Source organism: Castor canadensis, chromosome 11, assembly GCF_047511655.1.
Source record: "Castor canadensis chromosome 11, mCasCan1.hap1v2, whole genome shotgun sequence".
NCBI lineage: Eukaryota > Metazoa > Chordata > Mammalia > Rodentia > Castoridae > Castor > Castor canadensis.
Genome location: NC_133396.1, coordinates 12,117,233 through 12,143,243, shown reverse-complemented (window position 1 = coordinate 12,143,243; position 26,011 = coordinate 12,117,233). Strand labels below are relative to the sequence as shown.

General features: G+C 43.6%; 2 protein-coding genes across 13 annotated transcripts in view; one reads left to right on the top strand and one right to left on the bottom strand.

Annotated features, from left to right (window-relative positions):
- Arsg (arylsulfatase G) overlaps window positions 1-8,745 on the top strand; it is a 119,291-nt gene extending 110,546 nt beyond the window's left edge. For 7 of the 10 annotated variants that reach the window (XM_074045277.1, XM_074045270.1, XM_074045278.1 and 4 more), the window contains one exon: window positions 7,725-8,745. In XM_074045277.1, coding sequence (XP_073901378.1) covers window positions 7,725-7,999 — 275 coding nt within the window. In that variant the 3' untranslated portion in view covers window positions 8,000-8,745. The remainder of the gene's footprint in view (window positions 1-7,724) is intronic. The other 3 variants (XM_074045275.1, XM_074045273.1, XM_074045276.1) reach the window with 2 other exon arrangements.
- The window catches only part of Wipi1 (WD repeat domain, phosphoinositide interacting 1), a 31,223-nt gene continuing 13,957 nt past the window's right edge, over window positions 8,746-26,011 (bottom strand). Inside the window, exons 5-13 of one of the 3 annotated variants that reach the window (XR_012438462.1) lie at window positions 22,011-22,108; window positions 21,300-21,392; window positions 19,994-20,064; window positions 19,294-19,401; window positions 14,916-15,080; window positions 13,908-14,015; window positions 13,155-13,273; window positions 12,528-12,701; window positions 8,746-9,272 (exon numbers count right to left, since the gene is read on the bottom strand). Coding sequence is in view for 2 of the 3 variants with exons in the window: in XM_020165370.2 (XP_020020959.1) it covers window positions 9,225-9,272; window positions 12,601-12,701; window positions 13,155-13,273; window positions 13,908-14,015; window positions 14,916-15,080; window positions 19,294-19,401; window positions 19,994-20,064; window positions 21,300-21,392; window positions 22,011-22,108 (911 nt within the window). In the remaining variant the exon portion in view is untranslated. Of the gene's footprint in view, window positions 11,579-12,527; window positions 12,702-13,154; window positions 13,274-13,907; window positions 14,016-14,915; window positions 15,081-19,293; window positions 19,402-19,993; window positions 20,065-21,299; window positions 21,393-22,010; window positions 22,109-26,011 lie in introns of all 3 variants that reach the window. The other 2 variants (XM_074045280.1, XM_020165370.2) reach the window with 2 other exon arrangements.

The following is a 26,011-nucleotide window of genomic DNA, read 5'->3' as shown; positions in this document are numbered from 1 at the left end:
TTGTTGTTCAAGGGTTTGATTGTGTGCAGCTGAATTGATGTTACTCTCTGATTCCTTGTCTTTTCTTCTCCTGTGGTTTGAGGTTGCCTGTCCTCTCATGGTTTTGTTTGCTTTCATTTTCTGTGTGCAGAATTCCTTGGAGAATCTTTTGTAGTGGTGGCTTGGTGGTCATATATTGTTTTAGTTTCTGTTTATCGTGGAAGACTTTTATTGCTACAACTATTTTGAATGATAGTTTTGTTGGGTAGAGTATCCTAGGGTTGAAGTTAATTTCATTCAGTGCCCAGAATACCTCACTCTATGCCCTTCTTGCTTTTAAGGTTTCCGTTGAGAAATCTGCTGTGATTTTGATGGGTTTACTTTTATATGTATTTGTTTTTTCTCTTTTACAGTCTTCAGTATTCTTTCTCTATTCTGTGTGCTAGTTGTTTTAATGATAATATGTCGTGGGGAAGTTCTATTTTGGTCAAGTCTGTTTGGTGTCCTGGAGGCTTCCCGTACCTGAATGGGCATAACTTTCTCTAGATTTGGGAAATTTTCTGTTATTATTTTATTGAATATATTACAAATCCCTTTTGCTTGGACCTCTTCTCCTTCTTCAATGCCTGTGATTCTTAGGTTTGGTCTTTTGATGGAGTCAGTGAGTTCTTGCATATTCCTTTCATAGGTCTTGAGTTGTTTGACTGACAGCTCTTCAGTTTTTCCTCTTAATTTCTATTTTATCTTCAAGTTCTGAGATTCTGTCTTCCGCTTGTTCTAGTCTCCTGGAGTGGCCTTCCACTGTGTTTTGTGTTTCTGTTTCATTCTTTTTTCTGAGGTTTTCCATGTCATGTGTCATTTCCTCTTTAATATTTTCTACTTTCACCTGTAATTCATTTATCTCTCTATTTATAGTGTTCTCTGTTTCACTTTGGTGTTTCTTTAGGGCTCCTACGTGTTCATTTATTTGCTTCTGTGTCTTCTCATATTCTTTATTTTTGGTGTCTTGAAATTTCTTGAGTGCCTCTTGTACGTTTTGGATAACATCTCCATGCAATTCTCAGTGATTACTTGCAGGATTTCTTCTTTGAGGATGCTCTTAAGGACATCATTGGGTTCCTTGGCATCATTTATCTTTGTTTTGTTTGAGTTTGGAACTGGGTATCTGTTTTCTTCATTTCTCTCTGAATCCTGTATTAAATTATTTTGGAGGGAGAATGGTTTCCATCCCTTTTTCATCTTTCCATTGCTCCACTTGTTACTGTGCAACTACGTTCTTGATAGGGTAGTTGGTGGTTTCAGTCACCTGTTCTCTATCCCTTGATTTAATTTTTGTTATGTAGTTTTCTTGAGTTTTTAGCTAAGTTAGTGTGCTATTTCTGTCCCTGGTTTGGGTGTAATTTAATAATAACAAATTCACAGGCTCAATACCTGAACAGTAGTTTAAACATTATATAAGAGACCCCTTGGTGGTAATATGTATAAGTGGGAGTTTGGGGGTAAATGTTTATAAGACTAGCTATAGAAATTTGGGGAGTTGGATAGGGTGGCACTAAAGGGGGAGGTGGGAAGTGGGGTGAGTGGGGAAGCAGTGTGGGGTTACTGGTTTTTGTGGTCCTTGTGTGTGTTTGGGTGTATTTCTGTTGTAGTAGAGGGTGCTTGTGTTAAGGATTGCAGGGGTTTGGGGTTGTATACAGTTGGTATAGTGGGTTGGTCAGCAGGTGATGAGTGTATCGGAGGGAGGGGTAGTCTGGTGATAGGTTGGGGGAGAATGGGAGGGAAAGGTGAGGGCTGGGAGAAGAGAGTGGGTGAGAAGGGGCAGAATTAGTTGATGGGGAGAGGAGCAATGGATTTTAGCACAGGAGAAGGATGGAGAATGAAGGGGATGAGAGTAGAGATGAGAAGATGACGATGGTAAAGTTGATAGTATAGAAAGAGAAAGAAAAAAACTAAGATAATAGGAATAAAAATAGAAAACCCACAATAACAAAACAAACAAACAAACAAAAAACCAAAGAAATCAATGGGAAAAAAAATGAACAAACGAACAAAAAGGAAAAACACCAGGTTCAGGAACAGTAGAATTTCAGTCTTAGTTTAAGTTCTGGAGTTACTCCTCCAGCATCCAGTCCTGGTACTGGCATATACACAGAAGCTCTGACATGGTCTTGCCAGGTGATTGGCTTGTGAGTAGTGTTTTGTTCTGTGTACCAGTTAAAATGAAATTGTGAGGCAAGGTAGCTTTGCCAGATCATGCAGGGTGGTCAGAGTTATTGATTTCCTCACTGATAGCTGTGTTACCCTTCAGCTGAAGCTCTTGGTCAGCTTCTCTCCCAGTGAGGTGTGGCCACTTCAGTTTGAAATCTTCCCTCAGGTTCAGGAGATCAGCTCTGTAGTCCACTAGTTGCCCTGCTTTGGAGGTGAATTTTTGCTGTGCTTTTTTTACTGGGATTTCCGTCCTGGGGGCTTATTTCTTTGCCACACCTCCTTTCTCTGGGGCAGGTTCAGTGTTCCATCAGCCCTCCCCTGCTGTGTTATGGAGGTTCGCTGTTTGTTTTTCGGTTTTGCAATGCAATTTGACTTTGGGTGCTGCTCGCTGGCTCAGAGATGAGCTCTGTGATCTGCTACCTGCCCTGCTTCAGGGAGTGGCTTATCACCTGCCTGCTCTCATCCTTCCTGCCTTTTCAGTGTTTGTTTACTGATAGTTCACACCGAGATTAGCTCCTTGCCTCTCCCCTCTTCTCCAGTGCACTTTCAGCATTCCCACCCCCTCTGCTGTTGTTCTAGATTACAGATTGCCGTTTGTTGTTCAGTTTTTTTTTGGGGGGGAGGGTCAGTCTTGCCCAGGGGCTATGCTGGTTTATCCCGGGGGTGCCTGGGGGAAATTCCACGTGATGCATGGCACTCACCTGTTTGGTCTGTAGAATGCAGTGGCGGCAGCTGCAGTAGTGGTGGCAGCCCCCAAATTTTCTCAGTAGAACGTGTTGTTGGGAAGCTTTCCATGGGCTAAGGGTTCAGGGGATCAAAGGTTGATTCTTGTTGGTGCTTTATTTCCACCAAGTGTGGCTCCAGCATCTCAGCAAGGTTTTGGAGTCAGAGCTCAGGCTATCTGCTTCCATGCTGTAGTCACCATCTTGGATCCTCTCCGCCCTTCCTTTTTTTATTGTGTCAACCAAGACTTCTGGTATCATGTTGGAAATGAATGGTGATAGGGGACATCCTTGTCTTATTCCTGATCTAGCAGTAAAGCTTCTAACATCTGACTTTGGATGATGATGGTAGCTGTGGGCTTTCTATGGATCTTCTGGTTCCTTTTTATTCCTCATTTGCTGAGAGTTTTGTTTTTAATCACGAATAAGGATTGGCTGTTTCAAATGATTTTTCTGCATCTATTGATATGATTGTGTGATTTTTCTTTAGACTGTTGACATGATGGATTATATTCATTGATTTTTGAATTTTGAGCCACCCTTACATACTTGGGATAAATCCTACTCGGTCATGTTGTGTCCCTTTCCTCTTCCTTTTTTTTTTTTTTAATTCAAAGCACTGAGTATTGAACCCAGGCAAGTGCTTCCCCACTGAGCTACACCCCAACCCCTTTGTAAAAAAATTTAATTCATCATTAGATTTAATTGCTAATGTTTTGTTGAAGATTTTTCATCTATATTCATGAGAGATAATAGTCAGTAGTTTTCTTGTAATATCTTCGTATGGATTTGGTGTTAAAGTAATGCTGTCCTCATAGACTGGGCTGGAAAATATGTCCTTCTTTCTCTTTTCTGGAAGACATTGTACAGAATTTGTATCATTTCTTGCTTAGATGTGTGGCAGAATTCACTTGTGCCTGATGCTTTCTGTTTTGGAAGGTTATAATTATTTCAATTATAAATATTGGCATATTCAGATTGCTTATTTCTTCTTGTGTGAATTTTGGTGAAATAATATCTTTTAAGAAATTGGTCCATTCATCTAGGTTACCAGGTTCATGGGCACACATTGTTTATAATATTTCCTTTCTGTCCTTTCACTGTCCATGGAATCTGAAGCAATGTCCTCTTTTTCATTTCTGACATTAGTGATTTGTGTCTTCTCTGTCTTTTTGTTTTAGTCTGATTAGATGGCTATCAATTTTATTAATCTTTTCCAAGAACCAGCTTTATTATTTTTTTGTGGTTCTAGGAATTGAACACCAGGACCTCCAGCATGCTAGGCAAGGACTCTGCCACTTGAGCCACACCCAGAGTCCTTTTGTTTTTGTATTTTGTTTTTTGTGAAAGGGTCTCATTAATTTTGCCTGGGCTGGCCCTTGAACTCATGATCTTCCTGCCTCTGCCTCCTGAGTAGCTGGGATTACAAGTGTATGCCACCATGCCCATGGCAAGTATCAGCTTTTGGTGTTATTGATTTTTCTCTTATTGATTTCTTGTTTGGTTTTATTGATTTTTGCTCAGGTTTTTGTTACTTCCTTTCTTCTGCTTACTTTGGAATTAATTACTTCTGCTCTTTCTAGTTTTTTCTTTTTTTTTTTACTGTGTAAGCTTAAGAGTATTAATTTTTAAGTCCTTTTTTGTTTTCTAATATAAGCATTTAATGCTATGAATTTCCCTGTAAGCACTGCTTTCATTATATTCACACATTTTGACAAATTTTATTTTCATTTTCACTCAGTTACAAATGTTTAAAATTTCTTTTGCACTTTATCATTTGACTCAAGTGTTATTTAGAAAGATGTTGTTTAATCTTCAGGTATTTTTGGATTTTCCAGCTTCCTGTTAATTTTAGTTTAAAAGCAGACGTTGTATGGTTTCTATTATTTTAAATTTGTTAAGGTTTGTCTTATGACCCAGAAGAATATGATCTATCTTTAGTCAGCCTTCCATTCCTGTAACAAAATAACTGAGATAATCAACTTAAAGAAAGGAAAGGCTCATAGTTTCAGAGGTCTTAGTCTGTGACTGATGGGCCCTGTTGCTTTAGACCTGTGGCAGAAATATGCTAGAATAAGCTGCTCACCTCGTGGCAGCTGGGAAGCAAAGAGAAAGAGAACAGCAACCCACAATCCCCTTCAGTGGCACACCCCAATGACCTCAAACTCACTAAGGCACCACCTCCTAATAGCAAGCACTGTGGGTTGGGGATGAAGCCTTTAACACAGGAGCCTTTGGGGGACATTTAAGACCCAAACTGTAGCACTTGGTTAGTGTTTTATATGAGCTACAAGAATTTGTTTTCTGCTGTTGTTGAAGTAATTTATATAGATTTTCATTATATCCAGTGGAGTCAGGGTGCAGTTGGAATTCAATGGTATCCTTACTGGTCTCCTGTCTGCTGGATCTGCCCGTTCTGATAGAGGGTGTTGAAGTCTCCAACTACCATAGTAGATCCACCTGTTCCTTCTTTGTAGTTCTATCAGTTTTGCCTCGCGTTTTGCTGCTCTGTTGTTAGGTGCATATGCATTGAGGATTGTTATGTCTTCTTGGAAAACTGACTCCTTCATCATTATGTAATGCTCCTCTAGCATTCCTTGCTATGTTTGAAGTTAATATAACTATTCTTGCCTTCTTTTGATTAGTATTAGCATGGTATTATCTTTCATCAGCCACTTACTATTCATTGAGTTGTCTTTATATCTAAGGCACATTTCTTGTAGACAACAAGTAATTGGATTTTTTTTTTTTGGTGGTACTAGGGGTTGAAAGTAGGACCTTAAGCTTTCTAGGCCCAGCCCACTCTGGTATATTTAAAATGTTACTTTTCTCCTCCTCCTCTGGGATTACAGGGATAGGGATAGGGATAGGGATAGGGATTGGGTTTTCCTACAATATTTACCTTGAGAACCTAGAGAAATTTCTGGGGGTAAAACTCACAAAGGCTTGTGTGTCTGGTCATAATAGCTGAATGGCAGAGCGCTTGCCTAGCATGCATGAGGCCCTGAATCACATCCCTAGCACTGCAAAAGAAAAAGAAAAAGAACAAAGCATGGAGTACCAGTGACTGGATACTCCTGAGGGTTTTCTCTTCTGGACTTGTCCACACAGAGTCTCAAGTAATCTGTTGATTACAGTTCAGGTTTTCATACCCTTTGCTGTGGTAAACTGTGATCCTGTCTACCTATTTATCTATCCACTGTTGGGGCCAGTGGTCTTCCTGTCTCCCCACTTCTCAGATAGATCTAACAAGAGTTACTGATTTTTTTAGTGAGTCCAGGTTTTTACTTGTTGTTGGGACAAAGTGGTAGCTTCTAAGCTGCTTATGTGCTAGAGTGGAAACCAGAAGTCTCTTGTTTAGTAGTTTAAAAATTATAAAGTGAACACTGTCAAGGATATATTGCAGAGATTCTAGATTTTCAGAATTTTTTGTTGATTGTTGTTGTTCTCACAGGCAATTAATTAGTAGCTGGTGCTTTTACTTTGTAAAGATTGGTCTTTTGAATCTTATCCTTAATTTTAGGCAAATCCCTTAGTCCTGGGCTCTGATCTCTGCTCTTAGCCTGAATTTTTTGAGACTTTGTTGGGAAATCTGAGGTCTTTAACACATCTCTCTAATTTAATAGAGCTCACACTAAACTTTCTCTTCCCTGCAGCAGGTAGCAGCAGAAATGCCTGCTGAGGTATTTTGGTCTTTCAACAATTGCCACAATCCTCCCAGGACGGGCATGATGGTTCAGGGGTCAGTCAAGGATTCAAAGGAGTTTATATGTAGTACTTGAGGCATATTTTCTATAGCTATCTTCTTTCCAGACTTTCCCTTATCAGTTTTCATCTTCTGTCATGGCCCTGAATTCTAACACCTCAAGCCAGAGAGACCTCAGCTTTCCTCTGGAGTTCTAGCTGCTCCATGCTTCATGGACTGGGGACTGTCCCCAGGGGGAAGACTTTGAAACAGATCCAACCCAGTGTGGCTTCCTTCTTTTAAGGGTCAAATCCCTTCCAGATTCTGCCTGTTTTGGTTATCTTCTAGTGTCTTTAATTTTTAAAAACACGTTGCATAGAATTAATAATTGTTATCTAGAGGACAGTAGAGTTGGTTGGTTGGTTTTTTGAAACAGTATCTTGCTATGTGGCTCAGGTTGGTCTCGAACTTTTGATCCTTGGAGGAGGATAGTTTTAGGCAAACTACTGTTCCCTTCCCTTACAAGGAGCTATTTAGTTTTTATAAAATGAGTCAGTCTCAACTTTTGCTTGATTGATTGTCAAAACTCACATTGTTTCTTCTGCTCCATACTGGTAATGAAAGTAAAATTGTACTCCAACCCTAGTGAAGATGGTCACTCCTCTTGTTTTCTGCTGAACAGGAGAGGAGGAATCACTGAAATGTTTTTGTCACCACTCTTTTGGGGATGCCTTCATACCCAGATTCTAATCCATATAAGAATCTCATCTTCACTCAAAGTGAAATTATTCATCCTGGCTTCTACCTAATATACCAATTAGTATTTGAGAAATCAATTTTCAGTTTTCAAAAAAGTCAGACTTACTCTCAAGAGGCAGAGATGAAAGATATTTGAATAAACATTTTACTGGTTCTGAAGGCAAGCCCACAGAGATGTTCTAACCCACTGTGGACAACAGGACACCACTAGAAGAATAGGTTCTCAAGGTGATTTCTTTGGCAGGGATAATCATTTGAATTTTTAAGTACCAGTAGGTTTAAATTAACTTTGAGTCAATAATAGCTCTCTTCTTTACAACTCAAGGTCAAGGTTGGATTTAAGGAGGTATTTGTGGTCATCCTTCCTCTAGGTGGAGCCAAAGCTTGTGACGGGAGCATCGGGCCTGAGCGGCATCACGCTCTTCCCCTTATTTTCAATCTAGATGAGGATGCTGCAGAAGGTGTGCCTCTACACAGAGGAGGTGCCGAGTACCAGGCCGTGCTGCCCAAGGTCAGGAAAGCTCTTGCAGATGTCCTTCAAGACATTGCCCATGACAACACCTCCAGAGCAGACTACACTCAGGATCCTTCTGTAATTCCCTGCTGTAATCCCCTCCAAATTTCCTGTCGCTGCCAAATCATGTAGCAGGCCAGTTTTCCCACGGGGAGGAATGTCTAGAAATTAAATGGGCAAGTCCACTTTCACATTTCAGTTGTAGCCTTTCTCTTCACAAACATGTGCTTTGAAAATAAATCTCAGGACTTTGGTTGGGGATCACCCTTTTGCCTCCCCCTCTGCACATCCCTCTCCATGCAATCTTGAGGAAAGAGCTGAGCTGAGTGGGCTCTGGGGCCATTTGCATGGTGTCATGGAACACTTGCAGGCTTTGGAGTCAGGTTCAAGTCCAAGGTTTTGAACTTAGGTGATTAACCTCACTTGCAAGTTGATTTTGAAGGTGAAATAAGGTACCACATGAAAATGCTTTGCATGTTATCTGACACAGAGCAGATACTTGATACATCTTAGTTTCCTTTTCATGTGGTTTTGTGGTCTTTTTAGCATAGATTCCTACCAACCATCATGTAGGTTAGAATTTCTCCATTCTTAATACACATAGAAGTCACCTGGGATTTTGTGAAAGTGCAGAGTGTGACTCAGCAGGTCTGGACGAGTGTCTGAGAGCCTACATTTCTAGCAGGCTCCCTGGGGACACCTGGAGCAGCATGGATCTAGATTAACGTTAGGCCTCTCTTCAGGTCTCCGAGCAGAAGAGTCCGTGGTTAAGTCCATGGCCTCCCCTCCCCCTCCCATTTTCGCTTTTAACGATTTTAGGAGCTCTTCTTGCCCTGTAAAACCTCCAAGAAATAAAACAAACTTTTAAAAATTCAAAATGCATTGCCATGATTTTATTTATTTAGTGTCCTAAATGGGACTCAAAGGTAATAAAGAACTGATTGTAATCACTGCAAAAATACTTTGCCTGGCTAAAATAGTCTAGATGTAATATACAAGAAATACAATTCAAAGAGATTTTCCTGTAAGTACATTTTTTACACAGCATACATTTAAAAAGGATGCCCTTTTTAATATAAAATTCTGGTTGTATACCAATATGGTTAGTTAGCATTTACACTGTGGTTTGACGTTATTTTAAATAGCACGATATGAATGTAATGTCCCCATGTCCACTGGCACCCAGGCTAAGAGGACTGGATGAGGAGTTAACCATGTCCTGTGGCTTAGGAGCACAGCACCCAGGATTCCTGACCCCCCTCTCTGGTCACACAAGTGTACGCCATTCTTCCACCTTCCTTGTTTTCTCCAAAACCACCTGACAGGGGATGTCCTGATTTCTGAGGTGCGCTGCTCGTCATGACTGCTTCGTTTTGCCCTTCTGACTTCCACGGCACAAGATTATCTACCAAAATCAAAACAGAATGGCCTTACTCTTCCCAGGAAGAGGCTGGGGGCAGGCAGCGTCTCCTACAGGTCTGTGCCCATGCAGCTAAGCAGGGAGGTGAGCGTTTCTGTGTGGACACAGACTGACCCTCACTCATGGCCACAGAAAAATCCACCCATCTTACGTAGGTGAAGAAGAGTATGACAAAGATTCTGAAAATACTATGTATAAAGAGTATATAAGTATGCATAGTTATATGTATATGTGCATTTTTAAAGAGGCTCATCTTAATTGTAAACACGGACTGCTAAATCACTATTAAAAAGTCAGTATATGTCCTTGGTCCAAACTGTCTTCCTCTTGTTCACAGGTTAAGACCAGTGTCACAAAATACATGTACTTACACACTGGTTTGTTACTGAAACAAGAGCTGCTCATCACCCTCCTGAAGTCAGCCTCCTCCCTAGGTACCAGAAGCGATCAACTTGCATTTCTTTCATTATTTTGAGCAAACTCAATCCCAAGGAGGGAAGTGGTGGTGTGAGGCAGTGTCAAGTATATTCTAGAGGGTCACCCTTGATGACCCGTGGGGTGGAGGCAGAGGCACAGGGAACCCTGATGCAGACTGCCTGGCTCGCCTCTGTTCTTATCTAGAAGAGAAGTGATTTCAGCCAGGCTGAGGCTCTGATCCTTTTGCAGTCTCAGAAACTTTTAAGCAATGTGAGTAAAGTTGTGGATTCTGAACAAATATTTGTGACAGCATGGGCAATTCAGAATCAAGGCAGGGGGAGAGTCTTTCCTAGCATCCTCAGCGGGGCATTCTACCATGGGCAGGACTGAGACCGGCCATGTCCCAGCTGCACTCACTCCTCTGGCCTTTACCTGCTACTAATCCAGACCCTCAATGAGAATGCAGGTCCCTCCTCTCCACCTGCCTGCAGGCTTGGGGACAGGCTGGAGCTTGTGGCCACCATGACTCCTTATGACTCCTTATACCTGTCTTATACCCACAGACTGCCTAGAACTCCTAGACTCCTAGAACAGAGTCTAACAAACATTCTAGGAAACTTGTTGAGTGACCAACACAACACTCTCACTGGCAGGAAGCATTTCTTGTATATAAATATACAAGTAATGTATATATTTCTTGTATATAAATATTCTTGTTGTTTTTGTGGTGATGGGGATTGAACCCAGGGCTTTGTGCAGGCTAGGCAAGTACTCTACATCTAAGCTATATTCCCAGCCCAAATAAAAATTCTTACAGCAATTTAAAAACTAACTTTCACTCACTCATTTGCTCATTTGTTCCTTAAGAGGGAGACAAGACAACTGGCTCATGCCTAGCCTCCTGGTGATCTATAGGTGAACAGTCCTGACAAATTTTATCACTAGTTTTTTTGATTTTTGTTTTTGTTGTTGATTTTTGGTAGTGCTGGGAACCCAGAGCTTTGCACATGGTAGGCAATTGCTCTTCTACTGAGCCTTACCCTGAGCCCTAAACACTAGTTCTTAAATTAAGCACCTCTAATTCTTTTTTTTCTTTTACACTAAACAAATGGTCTACCCAGGACACCTGTTATTTTATACGTTATTTTTTTGGCAAGGGACTACATCCTAAATGCAAATATCCAGATTACCCTAATGCTGTAAACAAAAGTGGTTGCAAGGTTTGCTTTGATTATAATTAAGACTCAATCATGCTGGAGGCATGGTTCAAGTGGAAGAGTGCCTGCCTCGCAAGCATGAAACCCTGAGTTCAAAGCACAGCACTGCTCCCTACCAAGAAAAAGAACCTCATTCATAATCCAACAATCTTTTATAGCAGTCTCAGAATTTTACCAAAATTGCTAAAACAGAACCATGAGTGTCTGAATGCCCTAAACCTTAATGGAGTAGGGTGGTCACATTCATCCCCACTGTGTCTGATCTGTGCTCTGGTTCCTGGAAGATGTGATTTCAGGTAAACAACCACTAACTTTCAGAGAAACAGAGAAACTCCCTCTAGCTCTAGTTGGTGTCATGAGAACCTAAAGGCAAAACAACTAGTTTAGATGGCAACTGTTAGGCAGCAAGCCAACGGATGTATTATAATTTATAATTAGTATTTTTAAGAACCACTCCTATCCATGACTAAAATATAAATGTCACTTGCTGGCAATGTTCTCGGCAACCTGCCTATTAAAAGTCAGAAATGTAACTCTTAAGCTGCAATCTACATAGACAATATGGAAGTCAAAGCGCACAGTCAAGCACAAAGGACCCCACTGTAGTTTCTTCTTTTCTTTTTTGGCCAAGTTTGCTTAATAGGTTGTGCCACGCATCTGTGGGAGAAAAAAGCCAGATATGTACTCCATTCTCTTGCACATGGATCTCAACTGACACAAAACAGTGATGAGAGGAGAACACTGTATACCAAGGCCTCCCAGGCACTGCTTCAATGCCCAGGCTGCAGGAGTTGACGCTCCAAGTCTTGACTAACCTGTGATCATCGGAAATGATCTCAAGCTGACTACCCAGGATGTTTTCTAATTGAAATTCACAAGATGGGTCTATGAGGCTTCAAACAGAAGCTTGAAGCAGCAGCAGCAGTTAAGGTGGCCCTGGCAATCCCTTAGGGAGAGAATCTTTTCTCCAGACACATATGTTGGAAGAAGCCAGGCCCAGTGCTCAGCCAGCCTTGGGGTGCTCACTGCCAATACAGCTGGAGAAGGATGCTGGACCCCTGAAAAGGCCCCCTGGTGAGTTTGTGCACTCAGTTCTGGCCTTCTACATCATGCATTATTTTTTGGCGGTGCTGGGTTTGAACTCAGGGCTTTGTTCTTGCCATTTGAGCCATGCCTCCTGCCCTCACAAGGGGCTTTCTTATGAATGCTTGTGGCTGCTGCAGAGCCGGCTTAGGGTGCAGGACAGCTCCCCACAGCCAGCTCAAGAGTTCTCCCCACACTGCCCAGTCTATTAAATCATCACTTCTCGTGACAGGCAGCATTCTGCAAAAGCAATTCCCGGGAGCTTTGGAAAAATTAGAGGCTTACTCAGGCAGAAGCTCCTACCTTATAAGCAGCAAAGCCAGAGTGCCGAAGCAAAGGAAAGGAATTAAGGCTTCCGAATGAGCATAGTGAGCCACCCAAACTTCCTGGATTAGTATTCAGTTTTAAAAGATACCCAATGGCTAGCGTGTAGGATCTGAAGCAGATGCAATGGATAGGCTATGACTCTTGAGTTTTAGAGGATTAGTTGTTAGGGACTAGAAAACAGGGAAAGTGGCTTCGCCTCTTGTTCGAGGTGAAGCTTCCTTCTCAGCAGACAGATGGACGGAGCACTCTTAGGGTTTCCTAATGCTCACAGGGGGAAATTCATTCTCATCATCAAGACACACTGGTCCCGTTGCAAACTCGTGTTCAGGAATCACTTCTCCTCGGAGTGCGCCACCGTCCTCAGAATAACCTGGAAATCAAGAGCGGGCAGTGAAACAGGCTTCAGTCAACTCTTACTCCATGACCCTGGGGCAGGATGTGAGAAAAAGGGAGAATCCAAGAAACCATGCAGGCAGGTTGGCCTTCCACCTGAGGGACTGCTTAAGATGAGTCTAATCCCCAGCCCTGCCCAGTTCTGGTCTCTGACCTTAAGAGATGGGTGGTTCACACCCATCTTCCACCTCAGAGGCCTGAAGCTTTCCACCTCTTTGGAACTCTCCCAGGGGTAAAGGGTTAATGCCACCTGTTAGGAAACCAACCTCTTGTTCTATGTGGGTCAGGGTTTGGGGCTCAAGGTTGAAGGCTATTTTACCAGTCCTCACCTGTGAGAAAATAAACAACTCAAGGAGAGCATTCCATCCAGGACTGTGGAGGGAGAAGGTGGCCCTGCTGGAGGCTCCCCGTCAGCCCCATGGCCACTCACCTGGCACGGTGGAGGCTGCAGATGTGCTCGGTCTGGCTACAGTTGCTGCATAAGACTGAGGTAAGGAAGGTCTGAGGTCGTTTTCTTTGTTCTCTTCTGTTGTTCCTGAGCCAAGCAAGCTACGTGCAGCAATTAAGAGGGAGGGGGATAAAAGAAATCACCACGTATCTAGAACACCTTCAAAAGGAAAGGCAGGAAGAAGCTCATGCTTGGCTATCTGAGTATAAATTATAGACCTGCTAGCATGCTGTTAAGTCATTATGAACTGAAATGGCCTTACATCAGAGGTCAGTTGTGCAACTCCAAAATGAACCCGTTCCCTTACCCTTAATAAGTAAAGATGGGCCCTCACCCCTTTCTGGTGCACACAGGCAAGGGTGGCAACACATTCCAACAAGGACAGGGGTCATGAATAGCATACAGGTGCAGCTCACTGTGTCCTGTCCTCAGCAAGACAAGAGGTCGGCCTGAACTTGTCACAGAAGTTTGGAGAAATGAAAAGCTTAATTCTGTGAACATTTCTGAAAGCCCACTCCATGCTCAGGACTGTGCTAGGAGGACAGGCTGAGCAGGGGTACTCCATCAGGAGTATTGAGGGTCTAGCACTATCCTGAGGACGGTGACCCTGACCTGAAGCAGGAGCCCCACTAGGGAGAGGGAAATGTTAGCAAGAGCACCCATGCGGGTGACCATGCGGGTCAGCTCTCCACACTGGCTCCTGAACTGCTGTCTTATGACAACTAGCATCTTCACCTGTGGGTTTTGATTAAGACACAGTCTCCTCCATCCTGAGGGTCCAAATTATAGATGTAAAGATGTCCATCAGAGGATGCAACTAGCAGCCTTGGCAATTTCTGGATCCTAAGAGCCAAGGAAAACATGAACTGTAATCATAACGAACACAAGTTATGGATCAGCTTCAGCTGACAGAGGCCTGGCTTCCCTGGCTGTCATCAATTCTCCTGCCACTGACAAAACCTTAGTCCACTGATGCAGAGTTGAGGCTTCTTGCGATTCCTTGGCATTCTGACCTAATGATCTGCTTTCAGGATTATTTCTGCTCTTTGAACATAAGTGTGTGGATGGGGCAAAAGCAATGTGTAGGTGCTATCATCCCGTGAAAGCAACTGCCAGGGAACACACTGGTGCATAAATGGGATGCAGGCTCTGTCTTACGTGCCTCTATCCTGACAGTGACAGAAAGGGGGAGAGTACAACTGGCTCGACATCTTTGCTGGATAGATTTACAATTGTATTTTTTTTTTTTTTTTGAGACAGGGTCTCGTTATGTAGTCCAGGCTAGGCTTGAATTCACACTCCTCTTGATTTGGCCTATTGAGTAGTGGGATTACAAGTGCGTACCACGTCTGGCATGGTTTATTATTATTTATTTAGTAGAATACTTTTAAGTATTCTACTTTTAAAATAAACTCCTTTAAACTTCTTAAATAAGCCACCTGTCAGCCCTACAGCTTCTGAGTCAAGACAACGGGCTTGAGGCTTTTTACCTAATCACATAAAAAAGGACTGTCTCTAGGATGGTGTCATTATATAACCATAAGGTTAATGTTCTCATGTCAGCTTCCAGCTGCCCGGAGAATCAACAGTAACGTCAGAGAGGAAAGCAGCAGTGGACTGTGTTCACCCTGCTTTTAGGCCGCCTTTTCTTTCTTTTGTTCTTTTCATGTATTTGGGGATTCTGTGATTAGGAAAGTACATTCGTAAGTGTGAGTTGGGTTAGGGTGGGTGCACCATACATACGTGGAGAGGGTGCAGATGTTCTTCTGCCCAGAGAAGTTCAAGCGTCCGGTGGCAAAGGCCCTGTCCTGGTTCATCATGTCTGACACCTGGGCGGGGAGGTAGTTGGTAGCAGCCATGAGCATCTTTCCCATGTAGCCACTCCAGGTGGAAGCCTCTTCTGGACGGCTGGAGGAGCAATGCAGAGGCAAGGACGGGGCTGAGCTGCGGGCTCCAGCACCTACCCAGTGATCTGCACACCCCAGTGTTCCCTGCAGCAGGCAGAGACTGTGCCTGGGCAGAATGTTCTAGCCAGAAACGCATTACTCTGGCACTAACAAGAGAGCATCCAGGGCCTGCTTGTCCTTCAGAAGAGCCACTGTGAAGCTGCTAAGAGGTTCCCCATGCTACTGCTTTCTCACATTAAAAGAGAGTTTCTGATGATTAGTCTGACTCCTAGATTTCCAAAAGAGGGCAAGCGTAGAGAATGAGATGGAAATTAATATCTGGGCCCTGAAAAAATTAGCTCCCATCTGTTCAGGGCTCAGGGAAGAACAGACAGATCTCAGGGTGAAGTCCTCTTAAGCCAGACTAAGTGGGAAGCTAGCCTCCAGGCAAGAGGCTCTGGGTGGCATGTGATTATAGCTGTGGAGCCAACCAGTACCCAGCATTCACAATGCCCAGATAATCCAGAGGGACCTGCTAGGTCTCCTGCAGTCATCGAACTTCATTTGAAGACCTCTACCAAACAAGGGGGTGATGACTCCATTGATGAGTGACAGTCCATCTCTATGTTCTACACAATGGGCTTCCCCATGTGTTCCCCTGAGCACCTGCTATGATGCCATCTGTCTATGAGACCAGATCCTGGTGGAAAACTGACACTGCAGCTCAGAAGCCCTGAGCTCATTTCTTACTGTTGACAACTAGGCAGGGGGTCTTCAGAGGAACCTTTCTAGACCTTGTTCTTCTCAGCTGAAAGTGACCCTCCTGGACACACCTGTGCTGATGGCCCTAGAGGCCTGTGTTCTGGACTGGGATTTACCAAGAGGAATAATGCCCATTCAAGGTGGGAATATGTGTAAAAGAGAAACAACCCAAGCAGTTGTATATGGTACCATGTTTATGGTACAGACATCAGCTACCCCAGTAATACAGAGGAGGGAGAGGTGGATAAGGGTCCTTGACCTCTTGGTGTTCATGTTTCCTCATTTCAAAAGCAAGGACAATCACAGACCCCTTCCTGGCAGCCCTTCTGTGAAAACTACAGAGCTCAAATATACAGTCAAGCATGCAGTGAGTGTGGCTGCATTTGGGGATGTATCTGAGGCCAGGGGGATTTGAATAGTTCTGAGGTGGTGGCCACTGAACTCTGTGGGCAAGGGAGGATCTGGGACTTTATTCTCAAGGACAAAGAAAACAAAAGTTTCTGAAAAACACATGTCATGTTCAACAAGTGTTTTCAGAAGATCAATTCAGCAAGAAGATAATGAAGTTAAAGAGATGGGTAAGTGTTGTGGCCAGTGAGGTAAATGGGAGCTACATCAGCACTTTGTGGATGGGGAGGAGAGAATCCAGAAGGACTCGATGTTCTGTGCCTGACTACCTGTGTCCACCAACAGATGCAGGTAGGTGAGAGAAGGCAATGGATTTCCTATCCTAAACACTGATGATAGACCCAGGAGGGTGCAGGACTGAAGCGGAGACTTGGGAGCTCCAGAAGAGATAAGGGCTGAGTTTCAGATGCTGTCTGAGAGTCTAAAAAGTAGATATAATCTCTGAGGAAAGTGTGCAGAGGAAGCAGTTCAGGACAAACAAAAGCTCTGGGATCCCTCCAGGGGAGTCCGGGCATTAGAAGGGTTCTGGGAGGACTGGTCAGTACGGAGGGAGTGGTCAGTGTTCCCAGTACCAGTAGGAACAAGGTTTCTGGAGAAAGAGGATCTACAGCATTAGACTACACGGAGCAAAGGCAGAGTCTGCATGGGAGACTCACAGCATTTGAGGGCTGAGCCTGGGATGGAGTTTCAGAGAGGGAAGGACAAAGGCTGATCACCATATCGCCCTACTGTACTCCAGCACATCCCTGTGGGAGTCCTGTCTCATTAGGAGAAGAATTTCTTCCTTCTACAGAAGAGAGGCACAATCATGAATCCCCACTTGGGATGCTCATGAGTGCTATCCCCAGAGTGTTCACACTGAGTGCATTGCAGAAGCCTGGTGGCGTTGTTGTGGACCCTGGCCCTAGAGACAAAGGCTGACTTTGAGCAGGACACAGCACTTCTTGGAGCCTCAGTTTCCTCAATTGTAAAACTCTTACCCTAATTGCCTTCTAGAAATAATGTGAGCATCAGGGGAGGAAGTGTGGAAAATGCACCGTAACCTATGGCCTCCCTATCCGTGCGCAATGCCATTACTGCTAACTCTACCACCAGCTTGCAGAGGGTGATCGAGCAAATCACTACAACTTCGTGTTTCAATTTCCTGTAATGACACTAAAAAGAAGTGTCAAGAGACACTTCAGGTCTCTGCAGGCCCCCAGAGGAAAGGCATGAGACACCTAAGTTGCTACCAGAATCAGGAAACTAGTGGGAAAGGAATACAGGCATCACTGACTACAAAGAAACTGCACTTTATACCATGATGGGAGGAGGGCTGGCCCAAGTGACACTGCCGTAACGGCTGGGAGAGGGAGGACTACTCCACTGCTTTCCAGTGTGCGCACCTCCAAAAGCGAACACAGCCCCACAACTAGCAGGTACTCAGAAGCTACAAACAGGCTCACACACAAGGGAGAGGCCTCCAAGAGTCCACACCTTAGTCCCCAGAACGGGCAATGGGGATGAGATGTCAGTCCCCTCCTGTGTTACACTATATGGGCCAGGTGGCCTTAGGCAGGAGATCATCCAGGTGAGCATAATCCAACCACATGTGCCCGTAACAACAGAGAACATGCTAGGTGCCGTGGAGTGCGCCTGTAGTCCTAGCTACTCAGGAGGCTGAGGCAGGAGGATTGCTTGAACCTAGGTGTTCAAGACCATTCTGGGGAACATAGTAAGACCCCATCTTAAAGAAAGAAAAACAAACAATAAACCCCCAAATTCTTTTCTTTAAGCTTAGTAGTAGAGTGCTTGTGTTGTAGCACAACACAGGGGAGGAGGCGGGCAACATAGCAGGGAGATAAAACTTAAAGAATCTGAATGTGAGGAAGGTCACATAGCTAGTGAAGTAGCCATAGAGATGCATGCAACCATATATGGGTTAAACTTTGCTTCTTGCTTCTGTAACCTGCTTGCAAAGGTATATAAGGCAAGGCCCCTTTGTTCTTGGGGCTCAGCCTTTGGATGGGAATCTGCACACTAATAAATACTGCTTCCTGAAAAGCCTTGGTGTCCCATTTTCCTGCTTGAATATCCTGCAACATTTCAGCATGGGTAAAACCCTGGATTTGACTCCTTTGGTAGCAGAAAAGGAAGGCAGAAAAGCAAGTTGGACAAATCTCAGGCATGAGAAGGAATCCATGTGAGGCTACTGGTTTGAAAGCAACCTGCTCTCATTGCTGAGAGCAGCTCCAGCTGACAACCAACAGGGAAGTGGAGTCCTTATGACCACATCTGAAAGGACCTGCATTCTTGCCAATAATAGTAATGAGCTTGGAGGAGGACTCTGAGCTCCAGAGGAGAACACAGATGGCATTAATATACCTCCCTTTTGGCCTTGGGAGACCCTGGGCAGAGGATCTGGCCAGTGCCATTCTAGGCTTCTGACCTAGAAATGTGAAATCATCACTGTGTGCTCTTTAAAGCCATTATGTTTGTGGCAATTTGTTACAGCAGCAATAGCTACAAAGTAACAAACCTTATAAGGTCACCCCTCACTCCACTGCCACAGTTTCACTCAGGGGCCTTGAGGGTGTTTGCCAAGCACTCATGCATTGGTGGTGGCAATAGGGATGATAAGTATTGCTACCCTATCTACAGCTACATGGGCTAACATGGCTACACTGGTTAATGCTTACTGGGTTTACTACATGCCAACCACTATACCCAAATGCTTTACATCTACAAACCCGTTTAATCCTCACAAACCTAAGATGCACAGAGTATTATCATGTTTATTGTGCAGATGAGGGAACTGAAATTCAGAAAGAGTAAATGGCCTTCCCAGGGTCTCACAGCTCATAAGGGACAGAGCTGGGATGCAAACCCAGGTGTGGGCCCAGTCGTTGTGCTCTGGTGCATGATTCCACAAACAGGTTGCTAACACATACTCTACCATTTTGGTGAAGACTAACAATTAAGGCCAAATTTATGACATTTAAAAAGAAAAGCAATGTATGCTGACAGAAAAACGAGGGCTGGCCTCCTTGCCCTCTTTTTATTATGCCTGCTTGTACCCAACTTGCCTGGTGGTGAGGTGTTCCAGCTTGAAAATGTGCACGGTCTCCGTGTTGCTGGAGGCACACAGGAACTGTGAGTCCATACTGAAAACTAGAGAGCTGATTGTCACATACCTACAAACAGCAACACATAGGCCAGTAAGCCTGAGAAATGGTGGTTATCACCCTATAGTTCCAAGATTAGATTTATTAGGAAATTAAAAGTATCCTGAAGAGTCTAGATTATTCTAAACTCCTTCAATATTGAGTTTGCCCTTTCTCCCAGCTCGCAGAAGGAAGACTCCTGTGTTCCTGGTATCTTGGAAGTCTTCCAGCTGCTCTGTACACAGATCTAGCTGCAAACTCTACAGCTGACAAGTTCCCAAATGGTCACACTTTACAGTCCTTTATTTCTGTGGCAGGGAATCAGAAATTTTTAGGTTGTGATTCCCTGGTTCTCAGGTTTCTCCTGTGCTGGCCGCCCATGCACACATCAAAAAAGGACTCTCATGGCTGAACTCCTGTGTAAAAACTGCTCTTCTGCTTTCAGTTTTACTAAGCCCCACGTGGAGTCCCAGAGTCAATTACCTGAAAAAGTACAGTCATACTTCGTCTAGGGGAGAGAAGGCCATAGAGTCAGCCTCTGTCCTCTCTCTAGACGGTGCCTGCTGGCCACTGTAGGACTTCTGTGGGGGACTTTAAAATGGGTTTGACACTGAACACAGACCTTTTCATTCCTCTCCGAAACTCATAGAGCTTTTGCCCATCAGGTACAGAGAACACCCGGATGACCGTGCCCTGGAAAAGAAGGCAGGTGGACATTTCCTAACCATTGATAGCTGCACACAGAGGTGTCCCTAGGTGTCCCTTAGACTGAAGCTTACTTTATTTGTTCTGGACATCAAATCTAAGGAGGGAGTGGAAGTACCTGGGCATGGAGGCACTTTTATTTGCATATGTACCAAGCAGGCACAGCTTGGTTTTTAACTACTCCGTTTCCCTTTCCCTTCCTACCCCTGCCCAAGGCTCTGTGTGTGTGTGTGTGTGTGTGTGTGTGTTCCCACGCTGTTCTTCTAGAATATTCTACCTCTGTCTATGAAAATATGCCTGGCATTTGAAATTCAACTTGGTCCCCTTCCCTGATTATTTATCAATTTCTCTGGCTAGATAGCCAAGAATTTCTTTCTGCTATGCTTATGAAATATAGCATCTATCTGTATCTGTGGATGATATGCATGTACTTTTCTCAATAATACCACACATTCTTGTGTGAAGTGTTTTGTGTCTCCATAGCATGTGTCTTTGTTTTTTTTTTTTTTTTTTTTGCCCTTGGTGTGAGGCTCAAATCTGACCTCATTTTATTTTATTTTTTTTTTCTTTTATTATTCATATGTGCATACAAGGCTTGGTTTATTTCTCCCCCCTGCCCCCACCCCCTCCCTTACCACCCACTCCACCCCCCCCCCGCTCCCCCCCTCAATATCCAGCAGAAACTATTTTGCCCTTATCTCTAATTTTGTTGTAGAGAGAGTATAAGCAATAATAGGAAGGAACAAGGGGTTTTGCTGGTTGAGATAAGGATAGCTATACAGGGCATTGACTCACATTGATTTCCTGTAGCATGTGTCTTTGATCTGCTGAATTAACAAATGTGTTAAGAAACACATGCAGAGTCCAGAAGTCCTCATTCTTTTTTCTTTTTACTGGTGGGACTGTGATTTGAACTCAAGGCTTCACACTTGCAAAGCAGGTACTCTACAGCTTGAGCCACACCTCCAGTCCATTTTGCTCTGGTTATTTTGGAGATGGGGGTCTCTCAAACTATTTCCCCGGGCTGGCCTCGAACCACAATTCTCCTAATCTCAGACTCCCAAGTAATTAAGATTACAGGTGTGAGCCACCCATGTAGAAATCCTCACTCTTAAAGAAAGCAGATCCAGAGACCACTCGAGCATCATGTCTCCAGCCTCTTCCCATCAGACCTCTGGGCACCTCAGGACCCCCCCAGACAAGAGGGGATGTTGGGGACTTACTTTTTCAGATGCGCTTGCTAGTTTGGAGCCTGAGGAGTTGAAGGTGATGGCGGCTAGTGTCCCCTCATGAGCAGCGATGGTGCAGACAGTTTTCTGTCAGTGCGAAGAAGAAATGGATGTTGATGCTGGGGCAGAGAGAAGGTGGATTGCATCTCCTTTTCCTTCCTTCTCCTTCATTTTCTGGGTTCCCTTTTCTTCTCTCACCACCATGCATTTGCATATAAGCTGGGTCACCTTTTTGGGTGTATCAATTCAGTTTCAAGGGCTCCCTCATTTCTACCCCATATCCCGCCCTTGGGAAGGTGGACAGCACTTGTGTGCCTGATATAGAGTGATGCCGCCATGGGCTCTCGTTGCTTGCCTCTTCAGGAGACTTGCCAGAGCCATCCTACCTTGGAGAGCACAGTGCAGGGAACATGGGCAGCTGCATACTGTCCCAGGCCACAAGTGGGCCCAGTGTGACCCATTCAATCAGACAATTGGCCACTGGCCAGCAAAGTGATTCCATTCTGCCACAGATGTCCTGCCTAGGTCAGGCACCTACCTCACAGTGATTTTGATTAATGGTATGCCCAAGGGCAAATGTCATTACTTTCTCCTCCACCCAACCATGGTGGCCAGAAACCTCCCTTTCATATCTCACACTATCACAACATTCACCATAAAGCTAAAGCAAGAGCACTGGGTGTTTGAGGACCGCTGTCAACTTACCAGGGAGTTTCCATCATAAAGCACAATTTCACCTGTAGTCAGGCTCCCAGGATAGGCCAGGTAAGAATTGGAATGGTTGATAGAGAGGGCACACAGACCTGGCAAAGAACAAATGAAATGAAAAGCCAGCCCCTAAAGCAGAGAAAATTGCCTGGGTGGAGTGGGTACCTGAAAACAGTGCAGCCAGAGTGCCACCTACTGGCGAAGGGAGGAATGGCTTTGAGGCATTTACGTTGTGTTGGATATTCTAATCAAAGAATTACAATAAAGAAAATTCACAGGGAAAGACTTCCTGATTTAACACTATCCATGTCCTCTTCACAGCTGAACAATCAGAATGTCGAACATTAAGAATGCTCTTCTTCACATTTTTACCCTGGGGCTCTGAAACAGCATCTACTTCTCTTCCAATTCCATTACACTCTAGGGCTACACTTGAATTTACTCATAACTGACATAGAACTTTCTATTAGGAAAAGTCAGTCTGTGCTAGCCTTTCTGTGAGCGATTAATTATAGCTGACACATAAGCACAAACTGGAGGGCAGGAAAAGCAAAGGGCCTATGTAGAAATTGCTCATTTCTGGAAGGAATGTCGTGCTTTGACAAGGAAAATGGGCGCCCATACAAATGGAAGCTCACTGGCAGTCCATGCCTTTGAAACAAAGCACACAGTACACTTTGGATTTAAGATACTTTGACAATCGTCTGGAGGTGTAAATAGCCAGCCATTGAAGTGGCATAATCCATATTAGCTTACAAGGGAATTGGAGGATGAGGGTCTCTATAGCACTGAAGTAAAGGCTTTACACAATAACTTAGATTAAGAGAGTCATACGTGGTAGCCGTGAATTCAGAGAATTCCATAGAACCAAAGCATTACTAGAGTAGAAACTTTGAGAAGATTATGCAGGATAGATATCTTTGTTACGAGTTAGTATGTTAACTGGATTTCTTATAAAACTATAGGAAAAACTCTAGGTCATGCTGAAAGTTTCCTTGCCTAATCTGCAGGGGAGAAAAGCAGAGAATAAAAAAATGGGCATTAAGAATTAAAAGTAGGTCCTGTTTCCTGCTTGGCTTTGTTGAGTGCACAGCTGTATCTGTGCTCTTATCACTTGCCACGCAGAACTCCAGGAAGGCTGTAGCTGAGCCCTGGTACCCTTCACCGTAAGTTCTGGCATTAGCGTAACCCCTTCCTGGCCCTGGCCTTAGGAGAGGACAGTCATGCCTTCTCAGTTTTGCTCTGGAATCCCCAATTCCCAGTCCCATCTGAGTTCTTTCCATCCGAATGTAATTTCAAGGGCAACTAGGTAGATACAAGTCACTCTGACCCTGGAAAACTGTGGGGGGAAGGCATTCAGGAGATGGCATGGCCTTGCCTGGTGGGTTCCTATAGGAGCAGTGACAAAAGAGAAGTTAAGGTAGAAGGTGTAGGCTGCATGTGGTGGCACACACCTATATCCCACTTATGTTGGAGGTGGAGGTAGGAAGATCATGGTCTGAGGCCAGCCTCTGGCCAAAAGGCTTGAGGCCCTCTCTGAAAAATAAACAAAAAACAAAGGGCTGGGCACTGGTGGCTCACACCTGTAATCCTAGCTACTTGGGAGCCTAAGATAGGGAGGATTGCAGTTCCAGAGCAGCCTGGGCAAAAAGTTAGCAAGACCCCATCTCAATCAATAGTTGGGCACAGTGGCATGAGCCTGTCATCCAGCAATGGGAGGAAGCATAAAATAGGAGGACTGTGATCCAGGCTGGCCTGGGAAAAAAGTGAGACCCTGTCTCCAAAATAATCAGAGCGAAAAGGGCTCAAGTGGTAGAATGCCTGCCTAGCACCTGAGTTCAATCTCTAGTACTACCAAAAAAAAAAAAAAAAAACAAAACTGTAGAAGGACTTGAGTAGCAGACTGAAGAGTTAAGATCTTACAGATGGAGTGGGTAATGACACATAATGGTGAGGAGATGGAGAAAGTGAATGCCTGTACACATCTGGAGAGAATGGAAATTGAGGCAGTGCCTTGGAAAGTAGTTCCTCAAAAATTAAACATGGGGTGACAATATGACTCAGAAATCCAACTCCTATATATACATATCCAACAGCAGCTATTAAAGCACATGTCCACACAAAAATGTGCAGCTTACTGTTTATAGCAGCATTATATATTAGGGTCAAAAATGGACAAAGAAAATGTGGCATATCATTATAATAGCATATTATTTGGCAGTAAAAAGGAAGGGCATACTGATACATGCTACAATACGGATGAACCTTGGAAACATTGAGTGACAGAAGTCAGTTAGAGAAGACCACATATTATAGAATTCACTGACATGAAATGTCCCAAGCAGATAAATTTAGAGAGACATAAATTAGATCCAGAGTTGCTTAGAGCTGGGGGAATAAATCCTGATAGATAAGAGCTACGGGGTTTCTTTTTGGCAGGTAATGGAAATGTTCTAAAATTAATTGTGATGATGGTTCACAATTCTGTGAATTATATTAAAAGTTGTTGAATTATTCACTTTAAAAGTTATTGAACTCTATGGCATGTGAATTATATCTCAATAAAAAAAAATAAAGGCAGAGTTTTAAGATTATTTATCTAGCAGAGACCTGGTTCCAGATATCCCATCTAGTGTGCCACTCTGGCCCTGTTTCCCACCTGAAACAAAAGTATCAAGGTCTTTCTAGCTTTGACATTCCAAGGGGCCAAGCTTTCATTAGTAACTTCTTCCTTCTGAAAATATGGAGCATATCCTTGAGCCAAAGAGAGTCTTAAGTCGAAGCCCCGAACAAACACTTCCAGGTGTCCTTCAGAGTTTTAAATTAAGATATAAATACCCCAGGAAGGAAGAAAAGCTTAAACATTTTTGGCTAACTGAACTTTCTGTCATACCTAATTTAGAATGAGATGATACAAGGTTCTAACAAGAAAGAGACAAAGGCTAACAGTAGGGCAGGTATACTGTGACATATACCACTTATTTGACAGGTTTGCCTCTGGGCTTACACCTGTGCCAATTCATCTGACTTAGCAGAGGAATCCTGCACAGGCCTTTGCAGACTTAACGAAGGTTCCAGAAACACTTCACATGAGTTCCTTGCATTTTCCATGGTCCATGTCTCAGAAGATTCCACCAGCTACATGAATGTGTTTCTCTCTTGTGAAGCACCGGAGGCAAGTAGAGGCCTTGCTTCAGGCTTAGCAATTACCATTCTACAACTTTCTGTTCTTGTCACGGTGTCACATAAAGTCTTTTTTAGGAACAAATGGGCTATTTCTTTTATATTATTTTATAATAGAAAAGTGATGGTGTAGCAAATTTGCAAAGCCCAGAATACACAGAGAAAGAGGGGAAAATCACACACAGTTCTAAAACTCAGAGGCTTTTTTTTCTCCTCTCAGCATTAAGCATATTTTCTTCCAGTTGTTTTTCTGTGTTGGAATGAGGTTTTGATATGACTTTTGAACTTATTTTAGACTTGACATGCATTTTTGTAAATCACCATCAGCTGTCATTTCACTAAAATTATTTGGCTATAATTCTTCCATAGCTGGAAAAGAAGGGCCTGCTATTAATTTAAGAATAAATGGCCATGCCAGCTGGAATTAGAAGTCAGGTGATTCTCAATCATTCACACTTTGGTATTTATAATATTGCATGTCAAACATTAGGCAACTTAGAGCAAACTGATTTATAAAACGCAGTGTCCTCTGAGTTGATTAATGTCTCAAAAGGCATGTTTCAGGGCTGGGGAGGTACCTTACTGGTATAGTCTCTGCTAAGCATGCACATGGTTTGATGCTCTGGGTTTGATCCCCAGCACCTCACACATCCAGAATGCTTTCCAATTTCCAAAAACAGAAAGGAGAGAAATCTCTTGGGTGCTGCACATGTTCTACGCTACTGTGAAGGGAAGCTGTTTCCACCAGCTGTGTTTTGTTTCCTCCTTTTGCAGAAAGTGGACTTGCTGGGGAAACCATGGCTCTGCTCTACAAT